Source organism: Notechis scutatus, chromosome Z (assembly GCF_049901735.1).
Source record: "Notechis scutatus isolate UNSWTSFEM ecotype Mainland chromosome Z, rNotScu1.2, whole genome shotgun sequence".
Taxonomy (NCBI): domain Eukaryota; kingdom Metazoa; phylum Chordata; class Lepidosauria; order Squamata; family Elapidae; genus Notechis; species Notechis scutatus.
In genome coordinates, this window is record NC_142025.1 from 91,075,517 (window position 1) to 91,101,159 (window position 25,643).

The following is a 25,643-nucleotide window of genomic DNA, read 5'->3' on the forward strand; positions in this document are numbered from 1 at the left end:
CTGGCTTCTATGTAACTTATGCATTCTCCTCTAGAATTTAGCATTAACCAGTTTCCGAAAGAAAAATATTTATATATCTCTTATGCATTCCTTCTGAGATAAACATTCCTATATGCTGTTCTCACCTGCACATGCCCTACTGAGGTACCATAAGAATTTTCTAATTTATTTTGGCACCGAGCCCCTCTATGATCACCCACCTTTCTTCCCCAAACCAGGTGGAAGGTAATTTGTTAGTAGAATCAGATGGAAGAAAAAGGGAATTTGTTCACCTTTGGGGAAGATATTTTGATGTAGACAATAATAGGTGCTAATGAGGTCTTGGAGAGTTGAGCTGGATGATTAATGGTGTCTGCATCCAAGGCAACCAGTTGTAATGTTCGAGCCAATTCAAAGATGCGCTCTATCTCGCTCTGTACTTCAGCTGCCAAGGCAGAGAGCAAGCAGCAAAGGAGAAGACAAGGTCAGCACTGCCATGGGAAAAATACAGCAGCAAGATTCAACTGCCCTGTGATCGTTCTAGAACAATCTTTCTCAACCTTGTTTTCTTCTGAAGAACTGGACATTCCAGTTATGGAATTCTGAGAAATAATATCAACAGAAAAGGAAAACAACAGATTTGGGGATATCTTTACTGTTCCCTTCTGTAGCATTTGTTCAATGCATGAAATATAATCAGTTATAATTACTCCACAACTCACAATTTTCACCGATATATTTAGGCACCGCAGCTGTAGTGCCCATCAGTGTGAGATTGTATAAGAGGCTGCTTTTGAAAAAAAAGATACGTTTATCACATCTGCCAATTCTATAGGACAAACATTAATTCTTTTCATTTCTGAATGATCAACAGTCAGTCTGATCCACTAACAGTTTGGTTTAAAGCCATCCCTCAAACAAAGGAAAGTAAAATAGCTGCCAGCCACAAGAAGCAGGTATAACTAAGAAGGCTAAATTTTAATTCACAAAGCCTAATCCAGGAAGATACCCCCCAGGGCATTAATAGGAAGTATCTAATCCTTCCTCGTCGCTTCTAGGATAATTTTTAGTGGAGTTTATGCCACATTAGGACAGTAATGTGGGAAATACACCATGTGGAAATGCTATCTGCAGTCCATAGTGATCTTGTTTTAAATATTTCTATTTGTGTTTATTTTTTCTTGTAAGTTTTCAATTTAATATGTAAAAATGCTATGACATCAGTATGGTAGTCTTTCTCAACAGTCCAACTGTGTGGAACTCCCAGAATTTTCCAGGCAGCATAACCATTACTGAGAATTCTGGGAGTCAAAGTCTACAAACCTGCAGGGTACCAAAATTGGAAATGGCAAATACAGGAAATATCCAATAAATAAATAAATAAATAGATAAATAAATAAATAAATCTAAATATAGAATCTGTAACCTTTTACAACCAAGTTAATTTCTCTAACAGTGTTAGAGCGTTAAATCTATTTAAAGATAAGTCCCACTGAATTTAACTGGTCTTCTCCCAAGTAAATATGCATAGGGCTGCAAGCAAAACATTTAAGCATTGTTGCTTTTCTTATGATTGCCATGAACTGAAAACAAAAAACAACATTATTTTTTGGATTTGGTTTGCCTCATTAAGATCCTAGGAAATGAATGAAAGTGAAAAATGAGATTGATACGACTCTGCATTTTTCATCTCCCAAACACAATTAAAAATCCACAACAATGTTTTAAACGTTTTAGCACGAGTGAAGCGTATTTATTGTTCTGGTTTTGAACCCCCTCTGCCCCATTCTTTTAAACGTATTTCCCATGCTGAACTTAAGCGTGTTAAATTGGCGCTTGGAAGGAACACTGGAGAACTTGTGAAGTTAAAAGGTTACATACCCAAGACATCTGTATCAGGAGCACAGAAAGGAAGAGGATGCACAGACACAAGGGAAGGAAAATTGTGGGAAAGTGCGGGGGGAAGAGAAGAGTGAGTCGAAGTCATTGGGAAGCAGCAGAAGATGCCTACAGGTCTGATGAAATCACAACATGGGGAGGATTAAAATAGAGAAGGCTGCTGACAAAACCCAACTGCTTTCTCCTTTTTCAATTGTTGGTTGAGAAGGAATATTCTTCCTCATGCACAGAAGTGTATGGGATTTAAAGTGCACCCTATAATACTTCTGATATCATTGTCCATGCTCTGCATATTTTAGGGTGCCCCCCCACTTCCATTCCTGGATATAGATAAAATTCATGTTGTTGTAGAGACCATCCCAATGCCCCGCTCAAGGATTGTGTCAAAGGGGTTCTGTCAGGGAGTGGGGGGGAAAAGAGACAACACTACATTTAAAAAAAATAAAAATCAAGTAGCATCTAGGAAAAGATATTCTCAACTGATACAGATTAGAGTTAGACAAGGCTTACCATGCAAAATGTTAGTGTAAATGTGACCGGCCTTCTCTTCCCTCCCACTATTTCAACCAGGGGAAAAAAAATCCTGACAACATTTTTTAGAAGAAAACAAAGATTTTGAAGTTTTCTTTCAGGATCTCAACTTAACCTTACCCAGACTGGAACGGGTACTGGAGCGCTCAATGATGGTGTGTTTGCTAGGATTGTTGAGGACGGAGCGCTTAGCCAGAGAGATATCAGCTGTCACGCGTGTGATGGATATTCTGTAGAAGACACAGAGGGATGAATAGCTGAGGAAGTCAACTTCATTTGCCAAGTATTCCCACCAGATCGCTAGGATGTTTTTCTGGTGCTAGAACCAGAAAAAGGAATCTAAATATCTGCCAATTGACGTTTAATAATCTCAGCCCACTTAAACCAAACTGAAACTGGTTTCTCTTCATGAATTAGGAAAGGAGTTTTTAACAAACCACACAAAAAAAACTAACATCTTTCAATTTTTATTTCAAAAAGAACTGTCTAACCTTCATCTCCTGGAAGAAAGAGGGAAAAATGTTTTGTAGTCAGTAAAATGCAGGAAAACTTGTAGAAATTCTGGAAGGCAGAAACTCTGTACCAAACCCTCCCGTATCTTATGACCTCTACTTGGATTTTTTTCCTGAAATCACATAGATGTGGCCATAAGATTTCCAGGTTTCCCCCAAGACCTTTCTTTTTCCCCCCAAGGCTCCTGCTCACACCTGCCATCAAATCGGCGTTTCAAGAAATCAAATAAGGCTTTCTGCATCATGTCTGTCACCTAGGAAGATAAAAGGGAAGGGGAGAAGAGGTATACAGAAGTTAGAATCCAAAAGTTTGTATATTTGCAAAGTAAGATGGGTACAAAGGTTTATGCCAGCATTTGATAAAAATTTGTCTAGTAGACTTTGGGTGTAAAACTTTTGGATATGTTGTAGTTGAGATGAGCTGCCCTAAAATGAGGCATCAGCTCTCACTCAAATCATGGAAGGGTGTTGGATTGGAGTGACTTCTTTAGGGGTTGATATTGTATTCAGCATTTGATGTTCTACATGAAACCGCAGGTCAAAAAGTGAGCAAACATAGGACTGGGAGTACATTTGATTTCACTTCGTTTAATGACTATATCTAATAATTTCCCAGTTCTGTTATAAATTAAACATATAAATTTGTCCTGTGGACTGCACCAAAGTTTGTGAAAGCTACATATTATGCAATGTTTTCAGGAGATGTACCTCAAATTTGGATGATGAATTGGCAGATGAAAAAGATGTTTGATGGCCCTTAGGAATTGTTTCCAGCTTCCGAGTAAAGTAACTCAACTCCTCTTTATTATTTTTCCCACATGACTTTCCCACTTTCCACTCCACATGCTCTATACCTACCTCATATCCTTTCAAAGATGGGCCTACAAGAATGATCGGCCGCATAGAAGGAACCACATCATATGGTGGGACATGCTCTGTCTGAGGACAAAGAAGAAAGAATAAAATATTAGGTTTGCTCATGATTACTTAACCCATGCTTTCAGATTCTCATAATCTCAATCTCTACTTTGTGGGGATCCCCAGGGCTTGGCACCCTCTCCATTCTGTTTAACATCTACATATGTCCACCCTTGGCCAACCAAATAATGCTATGGAGGTTCTTGGTGTCTGGAGGCTATTGGAATCTAGATAAGGAAAAATGGATTTCAATTCAATCCTAGCAAGACTAAATAGCTCTGGGTTCAATGGTCACCAGGTCCTGAGGACTATCCATTGCTTGTCCTGGATGAAAGCAGAACAGAAATGGTGTGCAATTTGGCAACCTCGTGGACTGGCAGCTCCTATTCAAAGAATAGGTGGCAGACATAACAGAAGGGCTGTGAACCACTTGATGTTATGCATTACAAATGGTCCTTGACTTATGACCACAACTGAGCCCAGAATCTCAGTAATTAAATTTCTGGGAAACCTTCACCTGATGCGATATTTTATAAGCTTACTTACCGATTTTTGCTTCTGCTTGGCTATGTCCAGTGATCGCCATGAATGGTTGGGGTAGGGATAGGGATATGGGAATGGGCGAAGGGACAGGCAAGAGAAAAAACAAACAGGGCATGCGTGTTACTGACAGCTCACACTTGCAGAAGCATAGCTAGGCACAGGAAGGGAAGAGAGAAAAAAACTAGGGCCAAGAAAAGCAGGATACTGGTTGTTTTTCAGTATCAGTAAATTTATCCTCATACCTACTAGTAGTATGGTAAACAATCTTCCATCAAGCATCCAGTTTGAACTCTCTTCTCCCTACTCTTCTTGCTCATGGCAGCTCCATAGTACTATAGAGCAGGGGTCGCCAACCTTTTGGACCTCAGGGACCACCAAACTCATAATTTTAAATCCCAGGGAACACTAACCGGTTCTGTGGGCATGGCCTAATTTGTAGGTGTGGCTTGGTGGTCATGTGACTGGCTGGGCATGGCTTGTATGTAAATATTATAAATATTTATATAAATATTGAATGTTTTATAAAAAAAGAGCAACTTTTAGCCAAAATCACGCAAAGTAGGCAGGCAGATTGAGTTGCTCACAGAATCACAGATTCATTCAGAGATCTATCTATCTGCCATCGGCTAGTTCAGTCTGTCACATAAAATTTGCGAGCAAGCAAACTCACAAAATTAACTCACAACACACCATGTATGTAAATATTGAATATCTTATTTTAAAAAGACATTTTTTACCCAAAATCAGGCAAAGCAGGCAGGCAGATTGAGTTGCTCACAGAATAATTCAGTGATCTATCTATCTGCCTTTGGCTAGCTCAGTCTGTCACATAAAATTTGCTTGCCGTGAGTCTGCACTGAATAATAGAACCTTCAGTCCTAAGGAAGGTCTATAGACGAACTAGAAAGCAAGAAATCCAACCATTTCCTGCTTCCTAGCTAATCTAAATCTCCTGGCACAGCAGAACAGCTGATGGACGGAAAAATAGCAATTTAGCAGGCAAGTTTGCCAGGTAAGGAGTGAGTGGGCCGGGAGGGTTCCCGCGGTCCATGTGGGCAGCACAGCCTTGTGTTTCTGTGCAGCCTGGATTAATTGCTTTGGGGGGGTGCTCTGGGGGTGAGATTTCTCTGCAGACCATCAAAATTTTCTCATGGCCCACCAGTGGGCCGCAGCCCACCAGTTGGCGATCACTGCTATAGAGCAATGGAGGATTCCTTTTGCTCCTTAAGGCAAAGAACAAATTTTATCCCTCTCCCTCCAGTTCCAAAACCCACACAAACTAGAAGTTAAACCTCAAGTCTGACAATGGGAGAGGATCATCATCATCTGTAAGGCCAGATAGCTGATATAGGGCAAAGGTGCAGGATAAGCTTTATAGTACATGCAACTGAATCTTCCAAGAGACAAATTGCCAAGGAAGTGCTTATTCAAACTATTTATACCTCCATTTCAAAAGCTTTGGAAGATATTTCTGGAGAAAGGCACCTCGTAGACAGAGTTAAGCACTCCCTTTCCTCTTCTTCATAGCAAATTATCATTGGGCTATTAATATGACATGAAATTTAGTCTTCCAATACTTCCCACCCTGTATCTTGAATTGGTTTAGTAATTAGGCTCCAGATTATTTTCTTCCCCCTTTCTAAGGAAGTATCTGAATAGGCACATTTCATATTCAGAGGTATTAAAAGAAGAGAATATTTGTGTAGAACTATACAGAATATTCAGTGTATAGGACAGAATGTATAGAACAGAATATTCATGAATATATAATGTTCCAATAGCTTTTCCTCTCCAGATAAAATAACATTCCTAATGCTGAATGTGCTTTCGAGTATCTTGTCTACATTCAGCACTATGAATGTTTCTCTTTATCTGGAGAGGAAAAAGTATCAGCAATTCTATATTCATGCTTATTATGGAATGATTGTGACCAACAGGATGCTTTAATCCCATATCTATGTTACACGGAACTGCAGAATTATTTCACCCACTTGCTATTAGGACATTCTGCTGATGGAATTTTCACCCTTGGGTGAGCAAATGGAGAACATGTTCTTCTGTCATCAGCACAGGGGAACTTAGTCATCTTATGGAAGAGTAAATAGGACATGTCGCTTGCACAGTGAGAAAATGGTTGGAATCTTGAATTTTCAATTTTCAAGGATTTATACAAGGGGTGAATTGAGAAAATAATTGGATGGCTGAAATATTCCTTTCTTATCCTTCAATTATTTTATTCTCGTAAAATGTAAAGCAGGGAGGAACAGGAGAAAGGACACATAATCTGTTAGATCCATCTTGCAATATGGTTCACACGCGAGTATGAACTAGCTGCCAATAAATCTTTTAGCTCGTACACATGAAAAATACATGTGATCACTGGAACATACCATTCTTATAAGACATATATTCACGTTACAAATGTTATGAACAGAATCTTTGCTTTTTTGCTCTCCAAGAGATTGTGCATTTAATATGCCACTTACTGATTGAAGGCCATCACCATATTCATTCCTATAACTTACACTCAATATTGCCAGTGGATAATCAGTGACAAGATAAGTTCCTCCATATGCTTTGGTCACCTCTAATCTAGTTGCACAAGGACTTAACTCGACAAACACAGCCTATACACACACAGGCAGGCATCTTATCAGGACATAGCAAGCAGGTGCAAGTAAAGTGGGGCACTATTACCTTCTTAAAGAAGGCGATGCGCTTGGTGGTAGAGGGAGGTGTAGTGACACTGCTAACGCTAGTTTTAGGGGTGCGCTGGCTCTCGTCGACTCCTGCCTCTTCCTCCTCCTCTAAATCAAGAGCATCTGGGTCATAAGCTAAATTAGTCAGTTCCAAGGTACCTGATACAAGGATGAGGTGAAAAGGTATTGGGGTCAGGGAAAAAGAAAGAAAAAAGAAGGCACCAAAGAACAATAACCAAACTGAGAAAAACTGAAAATAGCAGGAGGTAAAATAAATGAAAAGGAAAGAAAAAATAAAGTAAAATAAAATAATCTAGAGAATGCATGGAATTAAAAATGGATAGAAATTCCAGTTTCCACAATGTGTTGTCCCCTGGCAGTGGCTTAAGATGAGAAGGTTCTGCTCATAAGCAACTATTTATAGGGATGAAGTCCTGAAGAGGTAGGATGACCTGTACTATTTCAGACAAGGCAAGGGCAATTGCAATTTTTTTGTTACTTGCAAATGCATTTTTTTTAATTGTTAAGAGAGAGAAAAAGAACACCGAGCATCCTAGAAAGTAGGCCAGGCTAGGATACATTTGAAATGCATGTTATTGACTAGCATAAAGGCTTTTGGGTGGAAGGAGAGAGATAAATGTGGGGAATATTCGAATATAGACTACCCATGGAATCTCATTTGGCTGAATGCCTAACTTCACCCATAAAGAGCCAGGTCTTCCTGATGCTTCAGACTTTTTTCATTCTCATGAAGGAGAAGTGCCGGCTTTTTAGAATGAAAGTAGAAAAACAGTGACAGCCATTGTCTCTGGGAAGGGGAGGCCTTACCACTAGCAGGTGGGGTGGGTCTCCTGGGACCGGTTACCACATCTCCCAGGCTGGAAGTAGAGTTGTCTCCTGATTTACTGCAAAGACAAAAACAAACTATTAAAATAAGATATTGAAAGATGAGTGTGGAAAAAATCAGCCGTGGCATAGGAGAATCACCATAAGACCCAAGCTTGGCAACTTTTCTCAGAAAAGAAAATTAACTTCTATATTTAAATTTTTGTAAAGGATAACATTACTTAATTGCCTATTTTTGTTACCAGATAGGCTTTCCTTGGAAAACTACTACTTGCAACACAAGTTCATCTAGTTCCATCTTTTAAGTATATTCTGGTGGCTTTCTAAATATAATAAATGATAATATTTTTATGAAATTTAAGGCATATTTTGAGTATAGATATAAAACATTTGGTAACCATATTCAGCTTCCAAGAAAATTGCTGCCCTAAGAGTTAAAATTTGCAGATTGCTAAAAATTCTTCATTAAAAAAAGGACTTGCAGGAAAATGTACTCACTAATTAAAAGATTAGGAGTCATGAGAATTAAATACATTTGAAACTAATGTAAACTGCTTTTATACACATGTAAGGAGAGATTATCTTTTCTATGTATTTAAGAGATCATGTGAAAGATTCTGCAGTGTCTCTCAAGACGTGTTATGATTGCTGGATATTTCTACTGTTTTTACTTTGGTGATGAGCCACTTGGAATTACAGCACATACGATGGATGAGCTATAGAATAGATGAATGAATGTCTAAGGGATTTTAAGATCCACAATGTACAATGAAGATTAATGAAGCTAAAGATACATGACAATTTTATTTCAGTTTCATTTTAGATGCAGTTTCCTGAAACACTTGGTGGTAGAAGGAAAGATGAATTTGACACCAACCTTGTACTCTAAAGCAGTGATTGACAACATTTGCAGGCACCAGGTGCTACTATACAGTTTTGCATAATGACATGGGTAAAGAAACAATTTTTCAAAGGTGGCCCCACACATGAGATTTCAGCAGACTCAGCTGCAAGATCTTGTTTAATTTCATTCGAGAGTGAGAAAATCTCATAAGAACACTATATTTAATGAGATTTACCCCACAAATGAGATATTGGTTATCAGTGATGCCCAGAAAAGAAGAGTTTAAAAAGGGGGCAACAAGACCAGCACAATTTTGCCCTTTGGTACATACATTGATGTTGCATGCTTGGGGGTGAATTTGACTACACTGTGTCCTGATTTCTCTCTTGCCTCTTTTGATCCCTTCCTAAAATGCCGTTATTGAAAATATTATTTAAAAAAAAACATATCATGTGTGTGTGTGTATATATAATCCACAATTATAATTATAAAAACCGCCCCTATATTAAATCAGGCCAAGTGCCCTTCCAATCTTGTGCTTTCCCACGTGATTAAAAGCAGGTAATAGAACGGCTAGAAAAAAACATTAGGAACATTCCCCCATTTTAATACCTTCAAAAAATTATTCCATTTTAGAATAATTCTGAATGTCATGGATCTGCCCCACTCTCTCTTGATGTGAGTTCAAAGGAGGAGGGTGAGTTTGAACTGGCAAAGGAAAGTGCAGAGCTGAGTGTTGGTCGGGATCGGGGCTCTGAGAATGCTAGCCTGATGGAGCAGCCTCAGCTATGTCGATCTCGGACATGTCATGTGAGCAAGGCGAGCCACAGCTGCAGCAAGTTGGCCAGGAGGCTCCAGGTGAGGACTGGGAGCAAGCTACTGCCTGTTAGCAATGAGAAAGTAGTGGAGTACACATCTCCTCCCGATCCATGGACACGTAGAGCAGAGAGGAGGCAAGCACAATGTTGGTCAGCTAGACTACTCACAAGGAGGCAACCTCACCTCTCATGAAGGACTGCACCAGTGTTGCCTACTAAATCCTGTCCTGAGGACTTGCGCGTTGTTGGAGCAACGTGCCCAGTTATGGGTCTTGTGTGGTGTATTTTGATCCATTCAACTCATGAATGGCTTTCCGTGATTTTACATGTGCCCATTGGACTCAGTTACCCATTGATTCTTACCATGCTGAGCTCAGAATCCGAACCTGTGCAACAAGGGTACTTTCTGAGGATCCATTTGGGGGGTTTGAACAAACATCTGTAGACTCTTACTGTATGTGCATGTGTAGAGCGGAGCAACATACTGAATTGCTAAAAGGCATTCACGTTGAAAACATTTATAAAGTTCTCAGGTTTAGAACTTCCTTTGGCCTTTAATTCAGGGATAGGGTACTTTCAACTTCAGGCACATGTAGTTATGGATATAATTAAAAACCAGTGAAAGGCAACAGATTTATCTTGGTTGATCTGATAAAACACCAAGCATTTAGGTTTTCTAAAAACAAAACTTTTAAAATCAACTATCGGAACACTGAGTTTCAGGGTAGTTCCTCCTTCTCCTCCATCCAGTCTCATCCTATCTCACCTGGAACTGAGCCGATGTTGTCTCATCTTTAGTTCCTGTTGCATCCTCATGTTCTCCAGTTTGACCGGGCTTGGGATGAAGCCCACTTCGCAACCCTCTTTGACCAGACGTCCAATCCACCAATCATTGTTATATTTCTGAAGCAGAGAAGACAAAAGCAAATATATAAAACACATAAAATGTATGAGGTGGAAAAGAGAGAGAACAGCCATTCTGGGTTGCTGTTTGTTACTTATTGGTAAATACTAATCCCACTAATCATTCAGGATCTCCCCATAGCTAAAAATCAAATCCTACTTTCTTCAAAAAGGATACACTGTGTGTGCATGTGTGTGTGTGTGTGTGTGTGTGTGTGTGTTATTTCTGCTGCCTCATCTGGACATCTTACCTCTTTGATATGTAGGAAGTCTTTGGGTTCAAAACAAATAGACATGCCTTGGACTGGCACATCATCATTGGGAGAAGGATTATAGCCCACATTTGTCCTCACAGCAAATGCTACTGGCTTGGTCTACAAAACAAACAAAAACACTTTGATGGAGAAGCAGTGATGAGATGAGTACAGCCTATAGATCCAGAAGCTACTGTCTAACATGGAAAAGAAATTATGCAACTTCTCAGTTTAAAAACAAGTACACAGAATCATTTATATATCCATATGAGAGGAAGAGGCTGGCATGAGTGAATTATTTCTAGTTTTTATAGCAGCAAAAGTAGGTTTTGCCATTGGTCATCTAGACTGACATTCCAGAGCTCAGAGATCCGAATGACTCAAATAGATTTTCTGAGTTCAAGAAGACCAAAAAAGAGTACCTCAGTAGTCCCTGTAGCATAGAAATGTAATCCTCAAACTAACCTTGCATATCTCTTAGTCTAGCATCTATGTCACTGTTCTTCAATCTTGGCAACTTTAAGATGAGTGGATCTCAGCTTCCAGAATTCCCCAGCCTTCCTCTTCTCAATGTATGCCTACTACAGGTAATGGGCTCTAATTTGTGGTGAGAAGTAGCTGTTGTTTCCTCAGTTTGCCACAGAGGGAAGACAGAAGGGGGTGTAAGAGAGAAAATCTTTTTCCCTTTCATTTCTGGCATCACATCTTGTTTGCTTCAGCCTGTTTACGTATATCTTCCTATAGATTACCTTTGAGGAAAAGTGCCCCTTGTCTGATTAAAGTTACCTATTATGCTGTCCTTCCTCATGACTTGTAAAAGTAACCTAAATTACTACTGTCAATAAAATAGACATTGTTACCGGTATTATTATGCTCAGATTGGATTTAGCATTTTAGCCCTTCGCAAGAACCTGAGATAGGCAGATGTTGATGTTTCATGGTGTTAAAAGTATCATCACAGCATACTTATAATGATTATTGAAGAAATAGAAGGGCTAATTCTGACTGTACAAGCCTTAAGAACAAATGTGTACAAAGTCAGAACTGAGAAGACAGTAACATTCATCAAATGCTACCTGCACAAAGAAACTGAAAAAACAAACAAACAGTAGTCCATCTAATTATAACAGCTGCTGCATGAGGAGCACATAGACTGAGTAGAAACAACTGCATGACAAAATAGCAACGATGGTGAATCGGAATATCTTCAAGAAATACCATTTGCCTACATGTAAAAACATGTGAGATAATAAAACAAACAAAATAAGAAAAAATGAAGAAGCTAAAGTTTCTGGAACATTACATTTCCAAAAGACAAGCACCTACCAAATAACACAGAGACTTAACAATTGTCAAAAAGAAAGACAAAAAAGTCCGAATAGTGAACGTTGCAGTACCCGGAGATAACAAAATGCAGGAAGTCCTCAACTTACAGCAGAATCATGGTTTATAGTTACAATGCATTCAGAAAAAGTGATGTACTACCAATTCTCACAATTGACCATCTCACCATCCCCACCAGCACATGATTATAATTGCTTAGCAATTAATTCACATTTATGACTGGCTGCAGCATCCAACTTGCAACCTTCACAGCCAGTTTCTGGCAAAAAAAAAATGTAAATTGGAAAAGCTGGATTTTCACAGCAACCATATGATTTATTTAATAACAGTAGTGGTTTACTTTGTGACGACTATAAAAATGGTTGTAAAATTGGGTTTGGTCACATGATGACTCAGTTAATGACTGCACTAACTTAACAATAGAAATTTCAGGTCCAAGTATGGTTGCAAACCAAGGACTACCTGTAAAAGAGAAAGAACTGGAGAAAAATCAGAAAATATAAGACCTGCAAATAGAAACAGAATGTCTGTGGCAAAAGAAAGCACAAATAGTATTAATAGTAATAGTGTTGAGGCTCTAAAAAAAGTACAGAGAAGAGCAACCAGGATGATTAGGGGACTGGAGACTAAAACATATGAAGAATGGTTACAGGAACTGGCTAGTCTAGTAAAGAGAAGGACCAAGGAAGACATGATAGCAGTCTTCCAATATTTGAAGGGCTGCCACAGAGAGGAAGGGGTCAAGCTATTTTCTAAAGCGCCTATAAGCCAGACAAGGAATAATGGATGGAAACTGAACAAGGAGAGATTTAACCTGGAAATAAGGAGAAACTTTCTGACAGTGAGAACAATCAACCAATGGAACAGCTTGCCCTCAGAAGTTGTGGGAGCGCCATCACTTGAGACTTTCAAGAAGAGATTGGACTGCCATTTGTCAGAAATGGTGTAGGGTCTCCTGCTTGGGCGGGGGATTGTACTAGATGACCTACAAGGTCCCTTCCAACTTTGATTATATGTTATCAGTTAATTAGCTCCTTGAGTGCAATCTCAAAATATCTGGAGCACCACTTGAACACCATTGGAATTGATCAAATCACCCTCAGTTAGTTGCAAAAGATAGCTTTACATGCAATAGCTTACACTCCACAACAATACCTCGCCATGAAACAATGCCGGTCCAGGCCCTTGGGAAGAACTTGATAAACAGATAAAAATGCCAGATCCAGTATAAATATTTGGCTGATTGTCACCAATAATAATAGCTAACTAGTAGAATAGCTATATTGATGTGTAGAATACCCATGGGACAGAACCTTAGGAACCTTCCCAACTTTCTTGCAGTTATTTTGATTATGAGATACATTTCCAGACACTTTTCCTCACTTTTTTGTTTGGTTGTTTGGTGAACTTCGGCAAAGTGTTATTTTATCAGCACTGCTAGTAATCCTTTTGAATCACGAGAAGTGGGAGGGTATATACAGTACATATTGTTCCATATTTCAAAACGTAATTGTTTTGCACCTGCTTTTTCATATTGTTAATTAGTTTGATGCTACATAAAAACAACTCTTCATCTCTCCTCATCCCAGAAGCCAACTAACAAAAGAAACAGGTAAAAAAGTACGCCATCATTCCTAGTACAAAGCACACCTGAAGACTTTTCAGGCTCCCATGGGGCCCCAGGGTTAATCTGAAACTGTCGTCAACAAACAGCTACAAAACCTGCTGAGAGAAGCAAAGGATGAAACTTTGGGCTTGAAGCCCAAGTAGAAAGCTAGGAATGTTCTGGGTGCCAACCACCCCTACTCAGTTCTTCCTCCTGGTTCATCCTGGCAGCAAGAATGCTGGACCAGATCCCAGATGCCTAAATGCTTCTAGACATCCTAATTGCAAGAAGGCAGCAACAGGATCCAACAAAAACTGAAACAGAGGGAGACTGAGAGGTTTCATTAGCTAATTGCATCTGTCAAATTCAAGAGGCTTCAGCCAAAGGGACTCTCCGTTTCAGAAATATGGTTTACAAAAAGGATACAAATACTTGCTGTTGTGACAGAAATCTGCTGGGAAGACTAGATTAGGGAAGCTATATAGACAAGTACCTTTTGCATTGATACCATTTGGGCATCTCTAGCTTCTTTAACATTTTAAATGACTGGATTCCAATCATCACTTCCCCAAAATGGTATATAATAATTTTTATTGAAGTTTAAAATAAAGATAAGAAATACAATACAAAGTGGAATATAAACAAGAAATAAAGAAAAAAGGAGGAATGGGGATAATACACATAAAACAAAGAAAAAGAAAGAAAAAATAGGAAGAAATAACTTTCCCTTTCAACAAGAGAAGTATAAACATTTTCAATAGCTTAATACTTCGCTAATATTTCAACCAAAACTTTCTTCATCCCACATTTCATCTTTTATCTATTGGCAAATAATAAAATCTCATCTTTCAATCTTAATCAACAAAAATGTATTAAGAGTACATACTTTTGCCTAGTAAATAGATTTCATAATTCTTTCCTGCACTTTACCTGATAACTTGTCATTTTCTTTAAAACTTTTCTTCTCATGTCTTATATCTATAAACAAGTCTTTAAAAATGAATAGTTCAAACTTAACCAAGATAAATTCCATTAAAACAACAAATTTCTAGAAAGAACAAATTGAAAATCTGAATCTTTAATCTCTAAAATGATGTCCCAAATCTCCTCCAAATGATAAAACCATAATTCTTTTAGTTAACTTGATTCTGGTTGACTTCATAACCAACTCTATGCAGATTTCTTGGCAACTGTCTGGAACCTCACCTATTTCCAAGATATTTGTTTGAATTCCCAGGCTACTTTATATGCTTGATATTCCTTGAAGATCTGCCATTCTTGCATGGAGCGGGTCCCAACCATGCCTAGTTTCTGAGCCCAGGCAAAGTTGGACAGATAGTTCATCCACCTCCCCCCACCAAATAGTGGCACTGCTTCAATATCACATCAAGAAAATTGCAAGGTAATGCCCATACAAGTTATCCGTCACTATCTCAAACCCAAGAACAAGTCTGAGAAACCATTTTTTAGATTAGTGTTTTTCAAACTTGGCAACTTTAAGATACGAGGACTTCAACTCTTAGAAGATGTTGGCTTGGGAATTCTGGAGTTGAAGTCCACACATATTAAAAGTTGCCAACTTGAAAAACATTGTTGTTAATCATATTTTCCTTTGAGCCAGTTAATCTGGTTGTTTCTTTCTTTCTTAATACAGTATTATTTCACTGTTTGTTTCATTTAAAAACATCAGTCCATTAACAAATAGTATAGAGGATAGCAGGGAGGCAAGAAAAAACATGTCAGTTTCTTGCTCATTGAGTTTTATTTTTATTTTTCAAAAATAAGTAAGTACAGACTTCCAATCCCTGTTTTAAGGGATGCTACTGCTAGAGCAACTTAATCGTTTTCTTTAATCCGTCTCAGGCTACTTTCTGTAGTTACTGTGAGCAGGATCTGCTATTCATGGCTGGTGCTTGGAAAATAGCAACTCTGAAATACCTGTGTGAACAGGTGCTGAGATAAGACTTGGGACTGTGCCAATCTGCAGCAAAGGTTCATGTTTTTTGTAGCATTGCTTTAGCAAGTTCAATTAATAAGAAATATTACTAAAGCTATTCATCTACCTCCTGAATTGATAAAGCGTCACCAAGCCATTAGCCAAATTAATTTGCAGATGACTGGCCTGCCAGGAATTTTTAGCGATAGATGGGATGAAGCCAGTTGCAAAGAATATGGAGTCTGCCTAGATTTCGGCCAATCTCTTTGAAGTGGAGGTAGAAAACCCAGGCAATACATCTAAACTTGAGATTACTATGAAAATCTGTAACTGAACTTTTGGAAATCCAAAGTGGCATATCTTCATAGGCCTGAAAAGTTGGGCTAAGAGAGAATGATTGGTTCAAAATCACTTAGTAACATCTTTCTTGAGTAAAAAACATGAATTGGCTTTCCGAAGGTTCAATCCAATATCTTTATCACTACATAACACTGGTTCAATAGTATATTAGTATGCTAAAAAAAAATCATTTAGATAAGAGAATATACAATCTGCAGAAACATAAGGCTGGGATAAACAAGGGAATTAAAAAGCAATACAACTGAAGGCAAGATATCCAAATAGTATCACATAAAATATAATCTTCATGATCCTTCAATCAGTTAGATACAAAACATAGGTAGTATCTTCATTTTGTTACCAATTGTAGTATATTCTTAGCTTGCTTTCAAATGATGTTTGCAAAAACAAACAAACAAAATGGACTGGCAAAGCATGTGAGAAAGGAAGAGAATGATAAAAGTAAAGTATTGCTTTCCCCACTCGACAAAATAGGGGAGTTAGTCAAGAAAAAAAACATTGAATCTACAACATTTGGCCCATCTACCACTTCCTGTAGTTCTGTGATGCAGCCCTCCAAATTACATAAATTTGAATACAAGAAAGGTTGCTTATTTCAGGTCAGCAAGATGGTGCCCACCAGAAATGCTTCCAATAAGTCACAAGGTATACGAGAAAGCCAGCTTCTTATTAGTTTTCATGGAAAATCACACCATGTGTCTTGAGGAAGACCTACAAGCTTTTCTAAATTCTGGGTAATAATATATCATATCCTTGAGTTGCATGGAATCTTTTATCTAGATGAATCATTGGATGATTTAGTGCAGGTTATTATGTCATAAGTTAAAGCATCACTATAATTCTGAAGAAAATGAATAAGCCCTGAGTGATATCCAGATCCTGATGTCCTACTAAAAATTAGGTGATAGGTTCTTTATAAGATAGGCTGGATCTTGTTTACTTGCAATTGATATAGCCACAGGGCTCTTTTGGAGTAGTTATATGAATGGCTTGGTTTTACAAGAATTACTTTAGTATGGGGATAATGGGATAACAATTGTGGGATCATATCCTAAAACAATGGCTGGATCCATGCACTGAACCATGAATGCTTCCAACTCATTTTAATTGAATCTAGTGAACTGAGCCAATCCAACCTTGAGCATTTTTGTGCCTGCTTCAGTTGGTTTGGAACTTTTCTGAAGCCTAACCAAGGAACTGACCATCCAACCAAGTGGAAGTGTGTAGTGTGTACATGCCTCAGAGTCCATTCTTTGGATGCGTAGTATTTGATAAAGTGAAGTATATAGCTACCTTGCATTAATAAGAAAGTTGGGTACTCCATACAAAAGTAGAAAAAGTTGCCAAAGCCCTGAAAGAGTAAATCATAGAATGACAGAATTATGGAGCTGGAAGGAACAATGGAAATAATCTAATCCAACCTCCTGTAATTTTCAGGAAAATCTATTAAGATATCGTTAAGAAGGAGCTGTCCAGACTATTCTTGCTGTCCAGACTGTCCTTAAAAACTTCCAGAGGAGATTGCACAATCTCCATAGCCATATTATGCCACTGCTGTATAGATATTACCATTAGGAAGTTTCCCATTGTAGTTAAGTAAAATCTAGGTAACTGCAAACTGTACTCATTATTTATGGCCATAATTTCTGAAGTAATAGGATTCAGTGTCTCCCTTTCGTGTGATGTTTCCCCTCCCTTCTTCTCTTCTGACTGAACCTCCCAGTTCCTTCAGTCTGTCCTTATATGGCATGTCCTCAAATCCCTGTTTCATATTTCCCACCTTGGAGAGGGTTATTTGATCGTCCCATAGCAAAGACATGAGTTAACTGCTAATGAAAAACAAACAATATTTTTGAGAACTGCTACAGTAGTGAATGATTAATATATTTGAGGAAAATGTTGTTCAGTGTAAATAGAAAACCAAGGTGCTTCTGGTATGACAGTTTGATGTCATATTTTTTCCCTTTAAAAGATAATATTCTAAAGTTTAAAAGAAAAACCTAGAGAAATAATTTAAAGTCACAACGGGTCAACTGTTAAAAACATTTGAAATTCAAAAGGTGAGTAAAAAGAACCAAGTTATTAAAAATAGTAACAACCATATATGCTTTCTCACAATAAAGAAGACATCTAAAAATGTTTTGGATGCTTTTTGTCTTGCTTTATCTATTATCCATCCATCCATCCATTCTTGTGGAGGGATGTGTTGTTCCAAAAGGTAAATGCCAAATAAAAACTGGGTCCCAGGTGCATTGTTGATGAAGAGGACTAGAAGCATGACTACACTGCTTGATCTTGTGAAAAGGACAAACATAATCAGAATCTGTCAGAGTTCAATAGTCTTGAAAATAATCTGCCTTGTTCCATAAATGTTTTAATAGATGATAACCAGCATCTTGAATTGTACCTGGAGGCTTACATAAAACCACTGTGGCTTGCAAAATAGTGATGCAACAAGTGGGACATCCATAACTATTTCTGCTGTTGCATTCTGGAACAAGTGTAGTTTCTGAATGGTCTTCAAAGGCAGTCCTATATAGAACATGTTGCAAATAGTTGAAGCATGAATGATCGAAGCATGAATGACAATACGTGAGCCCTCCCCTCACGATCCTGGAGTGGGTGTAATTGATGCACAAATTGGCTTTGGGGCTTCCGGTTTGAAGGGCTTCAGCAACAGACAGAAATCCGCGATCGTGCACGGTTTCTGTCTGAGTTCGCCGCTGGAGTGCCCCGAGCCGGCTGGTTTCGGGGCTAAGCCACCCCGTAGAGGTAGTGAAGAGGGGGGAGACCACCAGCAGGGTCAAGGAGAGCCGCATATCTCCTCCTCAGCTGGCCATTACTCCCTTTCCCGAAGGCGGTTGCAGCGGTGGTCAGAAATGGCCACCACAAAGAAGAACTCGACCGGAAAAGAATGTGCAGGAGGAAGATAAGAAGTGAAAGTTTTGGCTGACCGGGTTAAATTGTAAAAGCAACAACCAAGGTACCCTGGAATTTAAACTTACAAAAATAACATCGCTCCCAAAGAAGAGTCGGAAGCAGCGAAAAAAAAGTGAAAAGGGAAAGGTTTGGCTTTTTTTTTCTTCTCTCTCCTTCCCTATATTGACAACTAAGAGACTTAAATAAGAAATTGGAAAAATCTGCTTTGACATCAATAGGCTGAAAATAAAACAAAATGCCAAAGGGATAATAAAGATTTCTGGACATTAAAAACTTTCTTTTTCATAAGCAGGAAGGGAGAGAAAAAGAATAAGGGCAGGATTTGCAAGAGGGAGGAGACTGCCTGGAATTAAAAAGAATTTAAAGTAAAACTTCAACAAGACTTCTAAAAGATACATTTTAACTGAAACTTTACAACTAAATAGTAACCCCAGGAAGAGAAAGTGGGGAAAAAAGAGCAAAAAAGAAACAGCTTGTGTGTATTTGGATTATGTGGTGATCTTTGGGTTTTTGGTTATTATATTTGAATGACTAAAATCAATCGGGTGGTTGTTTAAAAATTTATACAATGGCACCACTTCTGGATGAATTGAAAATGGAACTTAAAAAGTACAAAGAAGATGCACAAGAAGGGAAGGGTTCTTTTGGCTTCGTTTTTCAATTCTTAGAAATGGAGATTTGGAACTATGAGAAACAACAAGAAACGTCTGCAAAACAAGAAGACTGGGACAAAGAAGAAGCCATCTTTAATGAACAAGTAATTCTATGTGGGGAAGAAAAAGGAAGGGGGGAAAAGAGAATGGAGAATTTAAGACTTAAAAAAACAACCAAAGAAAATAAAAATAAAAAGGGGAATACAGAAGAGAGAAATAGAGGTAGAGAGACAAGGGGGTAAAAAGGGGAGAGAGAAGAAGAGAGGGAAGAAGGAAAGGAAAAGAAGTTACAAAGGACCGGGGCAAGATATAGAGAAACAGAACCTATTTAGAGATAATGGGTGAAAATCTAACTGAAAAAGGGATTCTGTAAAGGTACATAAGATTGTATTGTTATATTAGTAATAGAAATAACTTTAGAACATTGGAAACAACGTATGATTAAAATGAGGGATAAAATAGTTAGTGTAATTTAGTGAAATGTTTGTGAATAAAATAAGTGAAATAAAATAAATGAGAAAATTGAATTAGGAAGGAACGGGAACATTTTAATTAGTTAATGTTTTATAAAATATAAGTGAAGAGAGGGGGGGAATTAACTATGGAAAGCTTATAATTGTTCCCATAGAAGTATGATATTTAATTGAAAAGTAATGTTAAAGATGTTAAGACTTTAATGAATATTAATATTAATGATAGAATTGAATTGGAATGGAATGTTGTTTTAATTATATACATTTATAATTTTTTTCTTTTTTTAAGAATACAGTGTGTATTTTAAGAAAGTAACAAGCAGAATCGAATGGAAGTTATGTATTATATTGAATGTTACAACTTTAGGGAAAAGATATAAAGGCGTCATACTCCAATCAGTAACTACAGGAGAAATTTTGTTTAATGAGAAAAGATAATAGATAATTGAAACAGGACAGACAAAAAATATAAATACAATGATTTGAATTGAGATGAGATAATTAAAATAAAATTGAGAAAATTAAAAGAGGGGAGAAGCTATGTAGAAAATGTAAAATAGTAATAAGATATGGAATAGAATATAAAAATGAGCATGAACCTGAATTTGTGTCTGTATGAAGAAATGTAACCCGGGATTATGCTGCTTTCAAAAAAGATGTTTTATTTGTATTTTTTTTCTCTTTGTGAAAACTCAAATAAAATTTACAAAAATAATAATAATGGAAGGCTTTGGGGAATAAGTTCCATAACTTAAAAGCCATTGCCGAAAAACTATTTGCCTGTTAGCTACCACCTTAATTTAATTAGATAGGGATATTTAAACTGTGTTCAAATAACATGTGGAATGTGGTTCATGAATTAATCCAATTTTTAGATTTGCACAATATATTGAAACATCTATTAATCAAATGGTCTGCATTTATAAAACATTCTAAAACAAAACAAAGCAATCAACAGTCAAACTAACCATATTTACAACAGCACTAAAAAAAAATGACTCAGGATCACTTTTCACACTTATAACCGTTGCAACATCTCCATTGTTGAATGATGTACATTTGGCAGCTTGACAACTGATTCACAGTTATGACCGTTGCAGTGTGCCAGGGTCATGTGATTCCCCTTCGGAAGTTGTGGGAGGTTCATCACTGGAGGCTTTCAAGAAGAGATTGGACTGACATTTGTCAGAAATGGTGTAGGCAGCGTCTCCTGCTTGGGGGGTGGGTTGGACTAGATGACAAGGTCTCTTCCAACTCTGTTAATCTGTTAGTAGGTTATATGAAAGCAGTTGATAGATTTGTAACTGATTTGGTCGAGTATGTTGCATGAACATAGAAGGTTCTCTGAAACTAAGTCAAGATGGCGACCAAGACAGCTGCATAGTCACGCCGCTGTGAGCCCGTAGGAGAGAAAAGCACAAGTATCAACAGGAATATAAGTTACAAAAGTAACAAAATACATAGATACAGGAATAGAAGTAACAAAGTAACAAAATTCACAGATTAGGTCCTCGAGATCCACAAGTAGCAGCGTAAGGACTCGGACAAAGGCAGCCAGCCGATCTGGAATAAGAAGATCCTGCCAGGGCCCAGGAATCCCGTTCTGAGCAACCTTCCTTTGTCGGGTAAGGCGATCGAGAGATCTGCTGGAAAACGACGGGCAGCGAGAGAAGGAAAAAGACGGAGGAGACCCCGATACCGCTGCCGCCGCCGCCGCTTCGCTCCGGTCCCCGCTTAAGCTACCGTCTTCGACTCTTGTGACCGCCGCTTTCCTTTGTCGGGTAAGGAGATCGAGCGATCTGCTGACAAACTTGAGGGAGACGACGGGCAGCGAGGGAAGGAAAAAGACGGAGGAGACGCCGCTGCCGCTGCTGCCGCTGCCGCCGCTGCCGCTGCTGCCGCTTCGCTCCGGTCCTCACTGGGGCTGCCGTCTCTGACTCTTGTGTCTGCCGCTGCAACTCGCCGTGGGCTCCCGTGGACTGGTGAGAGAGGGAGGAGAGCCCAGGAAGCGCCGGCCGGGAGGATCGCTGGGTGAGAGCGCTCCAACTTTCTCTCCCAATTCGGTCTCCTGTTGTGGGTCGCTCCGGAGAGGTTTCCTTCTGGTTCTAAGTCCCCGTGTGAATCTGGAGAAAGGGCGATTCGGTGGCCACGTTCTCCATCCCTTGAAGAAATTGGAGATCTCCGAGGACAGTAATCCCTTCCTCACGATCTAAAGGCCCTTGGATAGGAGTGGAGGGGGTGCGCCATTTTAACTAGGACGAGCCCCTCAGACAAAGAAGACTCCTAATACTACCTCATCACCTCAAAACTTACAACTTTTCTACCTCATCACATATACCAACGATTAGATTATCAATTTCTATAAAATATTTTATTAATGGTTTAATTGATTTATTGTTTTTTAACTGATTAGTGTGATTAGAGTGTTTAGTACAAATAGTATGATTACAGACTAGTTTAAAAGACCAAAATCCATGCAATTTAATTGAATAGCAAAATCTTTGATTAGTGGATTTAAATGAACAGTGTGAGTAATGATTAATGTAAATAATTGACTAGTGATTAGAGTAATTAATTGACCAGGCTGATTGTTGCTTAGAAATACTATCTGATTTGAGAGATTACTACAATAGATTGTTTGATATTGTTTGATGTAATATTGACTATATAGATTACCCTAAATTGTTCATTTAATTAATTCAATCAACGTACTATTTTACCAATATTACCATGCCAAAAAGAAAATCCTACCTCAAACCACAACTCATTGAGAAGACAATCCCCACCAATGAACAACAAGACTCCTGCACCAATGAACCTCAAGACTCCTGCACATGCCTTAAATGCTGCAAAAATCTAATAGATAATAAATACTCCATCAAATGTTCTCTGTGTAAAAAATACACCCACCATGACTGCTTGGGATTACCTGAGCAAATGATTCGATACCTAGAATCATCCAATGAGTTTCCATATTTCTGCAAATTATGCTTATCTAAACTAGATCTGTCTAAAAGAGATGATACCGCCGAAACCATCAAAACATCCCCAAACATTGAAACCATTGAAACATCCTCAACCATCGAAACCATTAAAACATCCCTCAACACCATATTAGCATCCCTGGACGCCGTAAAAGAAAGAATAACTAACCTTGAAAAAAAGACACAACACAAAAACCTGATCATCAAATAGCCACAAACCACATCTCCACCCAACAACCACAATCCAATCCAAAACCCAATCCACAGATAAACGCAACCCAGACAAATATTGATATCCCAATCCTCATCAGAGAAGCTGTTGAGCGTGAACGGAAACGTCCAAACGCCATCTTATTTGGACTAGAAGACAGCATTGTCAATGATGACATCACAACTGTCCGAAACATCATCAGAGATTACCAAGCATCAACCATCTCCGGCGATGAAATACTTGACATTTCCGCATTGACCGAGAGCTTAAAAATAGAGACGGCTCTGTGGCCCCACGCTTGTGCAGGATCATTTGCAAAAATGAATCAAGCAAACGTAAACTCATTTACACTATAAACTCACTCGCCAAAACCAACACCAACCACAAAAACCTCCGTTGCCGCCCTGACTTAACCATACAGCAACGTGCCCGCTCCCATGCACTCCGCATCGAACTCAAAACCCGTCTAGACAATGGAGAGAAGGACCTGTACATTGACTACCATGCTGACTGCATCAAAAGTAAGACACGCAACTCAATACCCAACTTTTACCCTCAACCACTACCCTACCTCAACCACCTACCACCACCCACCATCACCCAAAACTACCCACCACCCACCATCACCCAAGACTAGGCACGCACGCCCCAACTACCTCAATCCCAACTGCTGCCGGACTTAAATGCAAACTACTCAATGCAAGAAGCCTCGTGAATAAAATACCTGAATTTCTCATCCTCTTAAATATGGCTAACTTTGACATTATATTTGTCTGTGAAACATGGCTCAATGCATCTCTCCCGACTCCATTACCACAGTAAGAGACTATCATGTTTACCGATCAGATCGTGAAAATCGTCGAGGAGGTGGTGTTGCTATATTCTACAAAAATCCTTACATCTAAAAATATCCAAGTTACCCAGGAGCTTGCCCTTCCTGAAACCATCATCTGTGAACTATCCTTAAATATCACAATTCGATTCTTACTATGTTACAGAGCACCTGATTATGACATCGAACATATAAACAAGCTAAATACACTACTAACATGGGCTACATCCTGCCCATACCCTTTTATCCTTCTTGGAGATTTCAATCTACCTCATATTGACTGGACCCTAAATAATTGTACAACTGAAATCATACACACAACCTTCTTCAATGCTATTACAAATCTAGGTCTTGAACAACTAGTAACCAACAACACTAGACTGAACAACTGCCTCGATCTCATCTTCTGCAATAGTTTGAATTTAATTTACCGATACAAACCAAAGAACCCTTTTCCAGTAGTGATCACAATATGATTGACTTTTGCCTCAACATACGTCCACGCAAAAATCACCACAACGATGTCATCCCTAGTTGTAACTTCAAAAAAGGCAATTATGATCTTATAGATAACGATCTCTCATCCCTCGATTGGCAATCTCTATTCACTGGATGCAATACTGTTGAAGATCATTACAACATATTTTTACTTGAAGTCAAAAGAGTCATCAAACTATATGTTCCAACAACAACTCCAAAAACAAAACAAAAAAAGCAGATTACCCATATCAATAAGGAAACTTCAATCCAAAAAGAGATCACTCTGGCGGAAAAACAAATCTGGTCACGTTGCTAATTTCAAAAACCGATATAAAAATTTATGCCACCAGATAAAGACCGAATGCACCAATTACCACATTAAACAAGAGGAAAACCTTCTAAGCACCAATTCCACCCGTGCTTTTTACAATTTTGTAAACAACAAACTAAAAGACTCAAGGTCCATCCCTCCCTTGATAGGACCTGATGGTAAAGACTGCAGCGACGACACCATTAAAGCCAACATCTTTAACACATTCTTCGGCTCAGTGTTTGTAAACAGTAATGGATCATGCCCAATGTTTCCTAGCCGTACCAAAGACAACAATAATGATCTAATACATATCGATTTTACAGTAGACAACGTTGAAAAAGCACTACGCAACCTAAAACCATCTCTATCTATTGGACCGGATGGAATATGTGCCTACTTCTTAAGAAAACTATCCGCTGCCATAGCCAAACCTCTAAGCATAATCTTTGAAAGATCTTTCAGAACCAGCTCCTTGCCCAACCTATGGTTACAAGCCACAGTCATTCCCATCTTCAAAAGGGAGACCCAAGCCTAGTTGAAAATTACAGACCAATCTCCTTATGCTGCGTCACCTGTAAAGTCATGGAATCAATTATTAACCAATCCATCATCCTCCATTTAGAGACAAACAACCTACTCTCCAACAAACAATTTGGTTTCAGAAAAAAACTATCCTGTAATCTGCAACTCTTACACTGCAAAAACATATGGACTACTCAACTCGACCAGGGCAAAGCAATAGACGCAATCTACATAGACTTCTGC

The 25,643-nt window shown here is 38.5% G+C and overlaps 1 protein-coding gene across 3 annotated transcripts in view; it reads right to left on the reverse strand.

Moving 5' to 3' along the window:
• The window catches only part of CACNB1 (calcium voltage-gated channel auxiliary subunit beta 1), a 67,851-nt gene that overhangs the window by 9,382 nt on the left and 32,826 nt on the right, over positions 1 to 25,643 (reverse strand). For 2 of the 3 annotated variants that reach the window (XM_026679752.2, XM_087946249.1), the window contains 8 exons: positions 10,744 to 10,866; positions 10,356 to 10,492; positions 7,910 to 7,986; positions 7,080 to 7,240; positions 3,780 to 3,860; positions 3,117 to 3,175; positions 2,530 to 2,639; positions 273 to 424 (listed from right to left, as the gene is read on the reverse strand). In XM_026679752.2, coding sequence (XP_026535537.2) covers positions 273 to 424; positions 2,530 to 2,639; positions 3,117 to 3,175; positions 3,780 to 3,860; positions 7,080 to 7,240; positions 7,910 to 7,986; positions 10,356 to 10,492; positions 10,744 to 10,866 — 900 coding nt within the window. Of the gene's footprint in view, positions 1 to 272; positions 425 to 2,529; positions 2,640 to 3,116; positions 3,176 to 3,779; positions 3,861 to 4,385; positions 4,406 to 7,079; positions 7,241 to 7,909; positions 7,987 to 10,355; positions 10,493 to 10,743; positions 10,867 to 25,643 lie in introns of all 3 variants that reach the window. The other variant, XM_026679754.2, reaches the window with a different exon arrangement.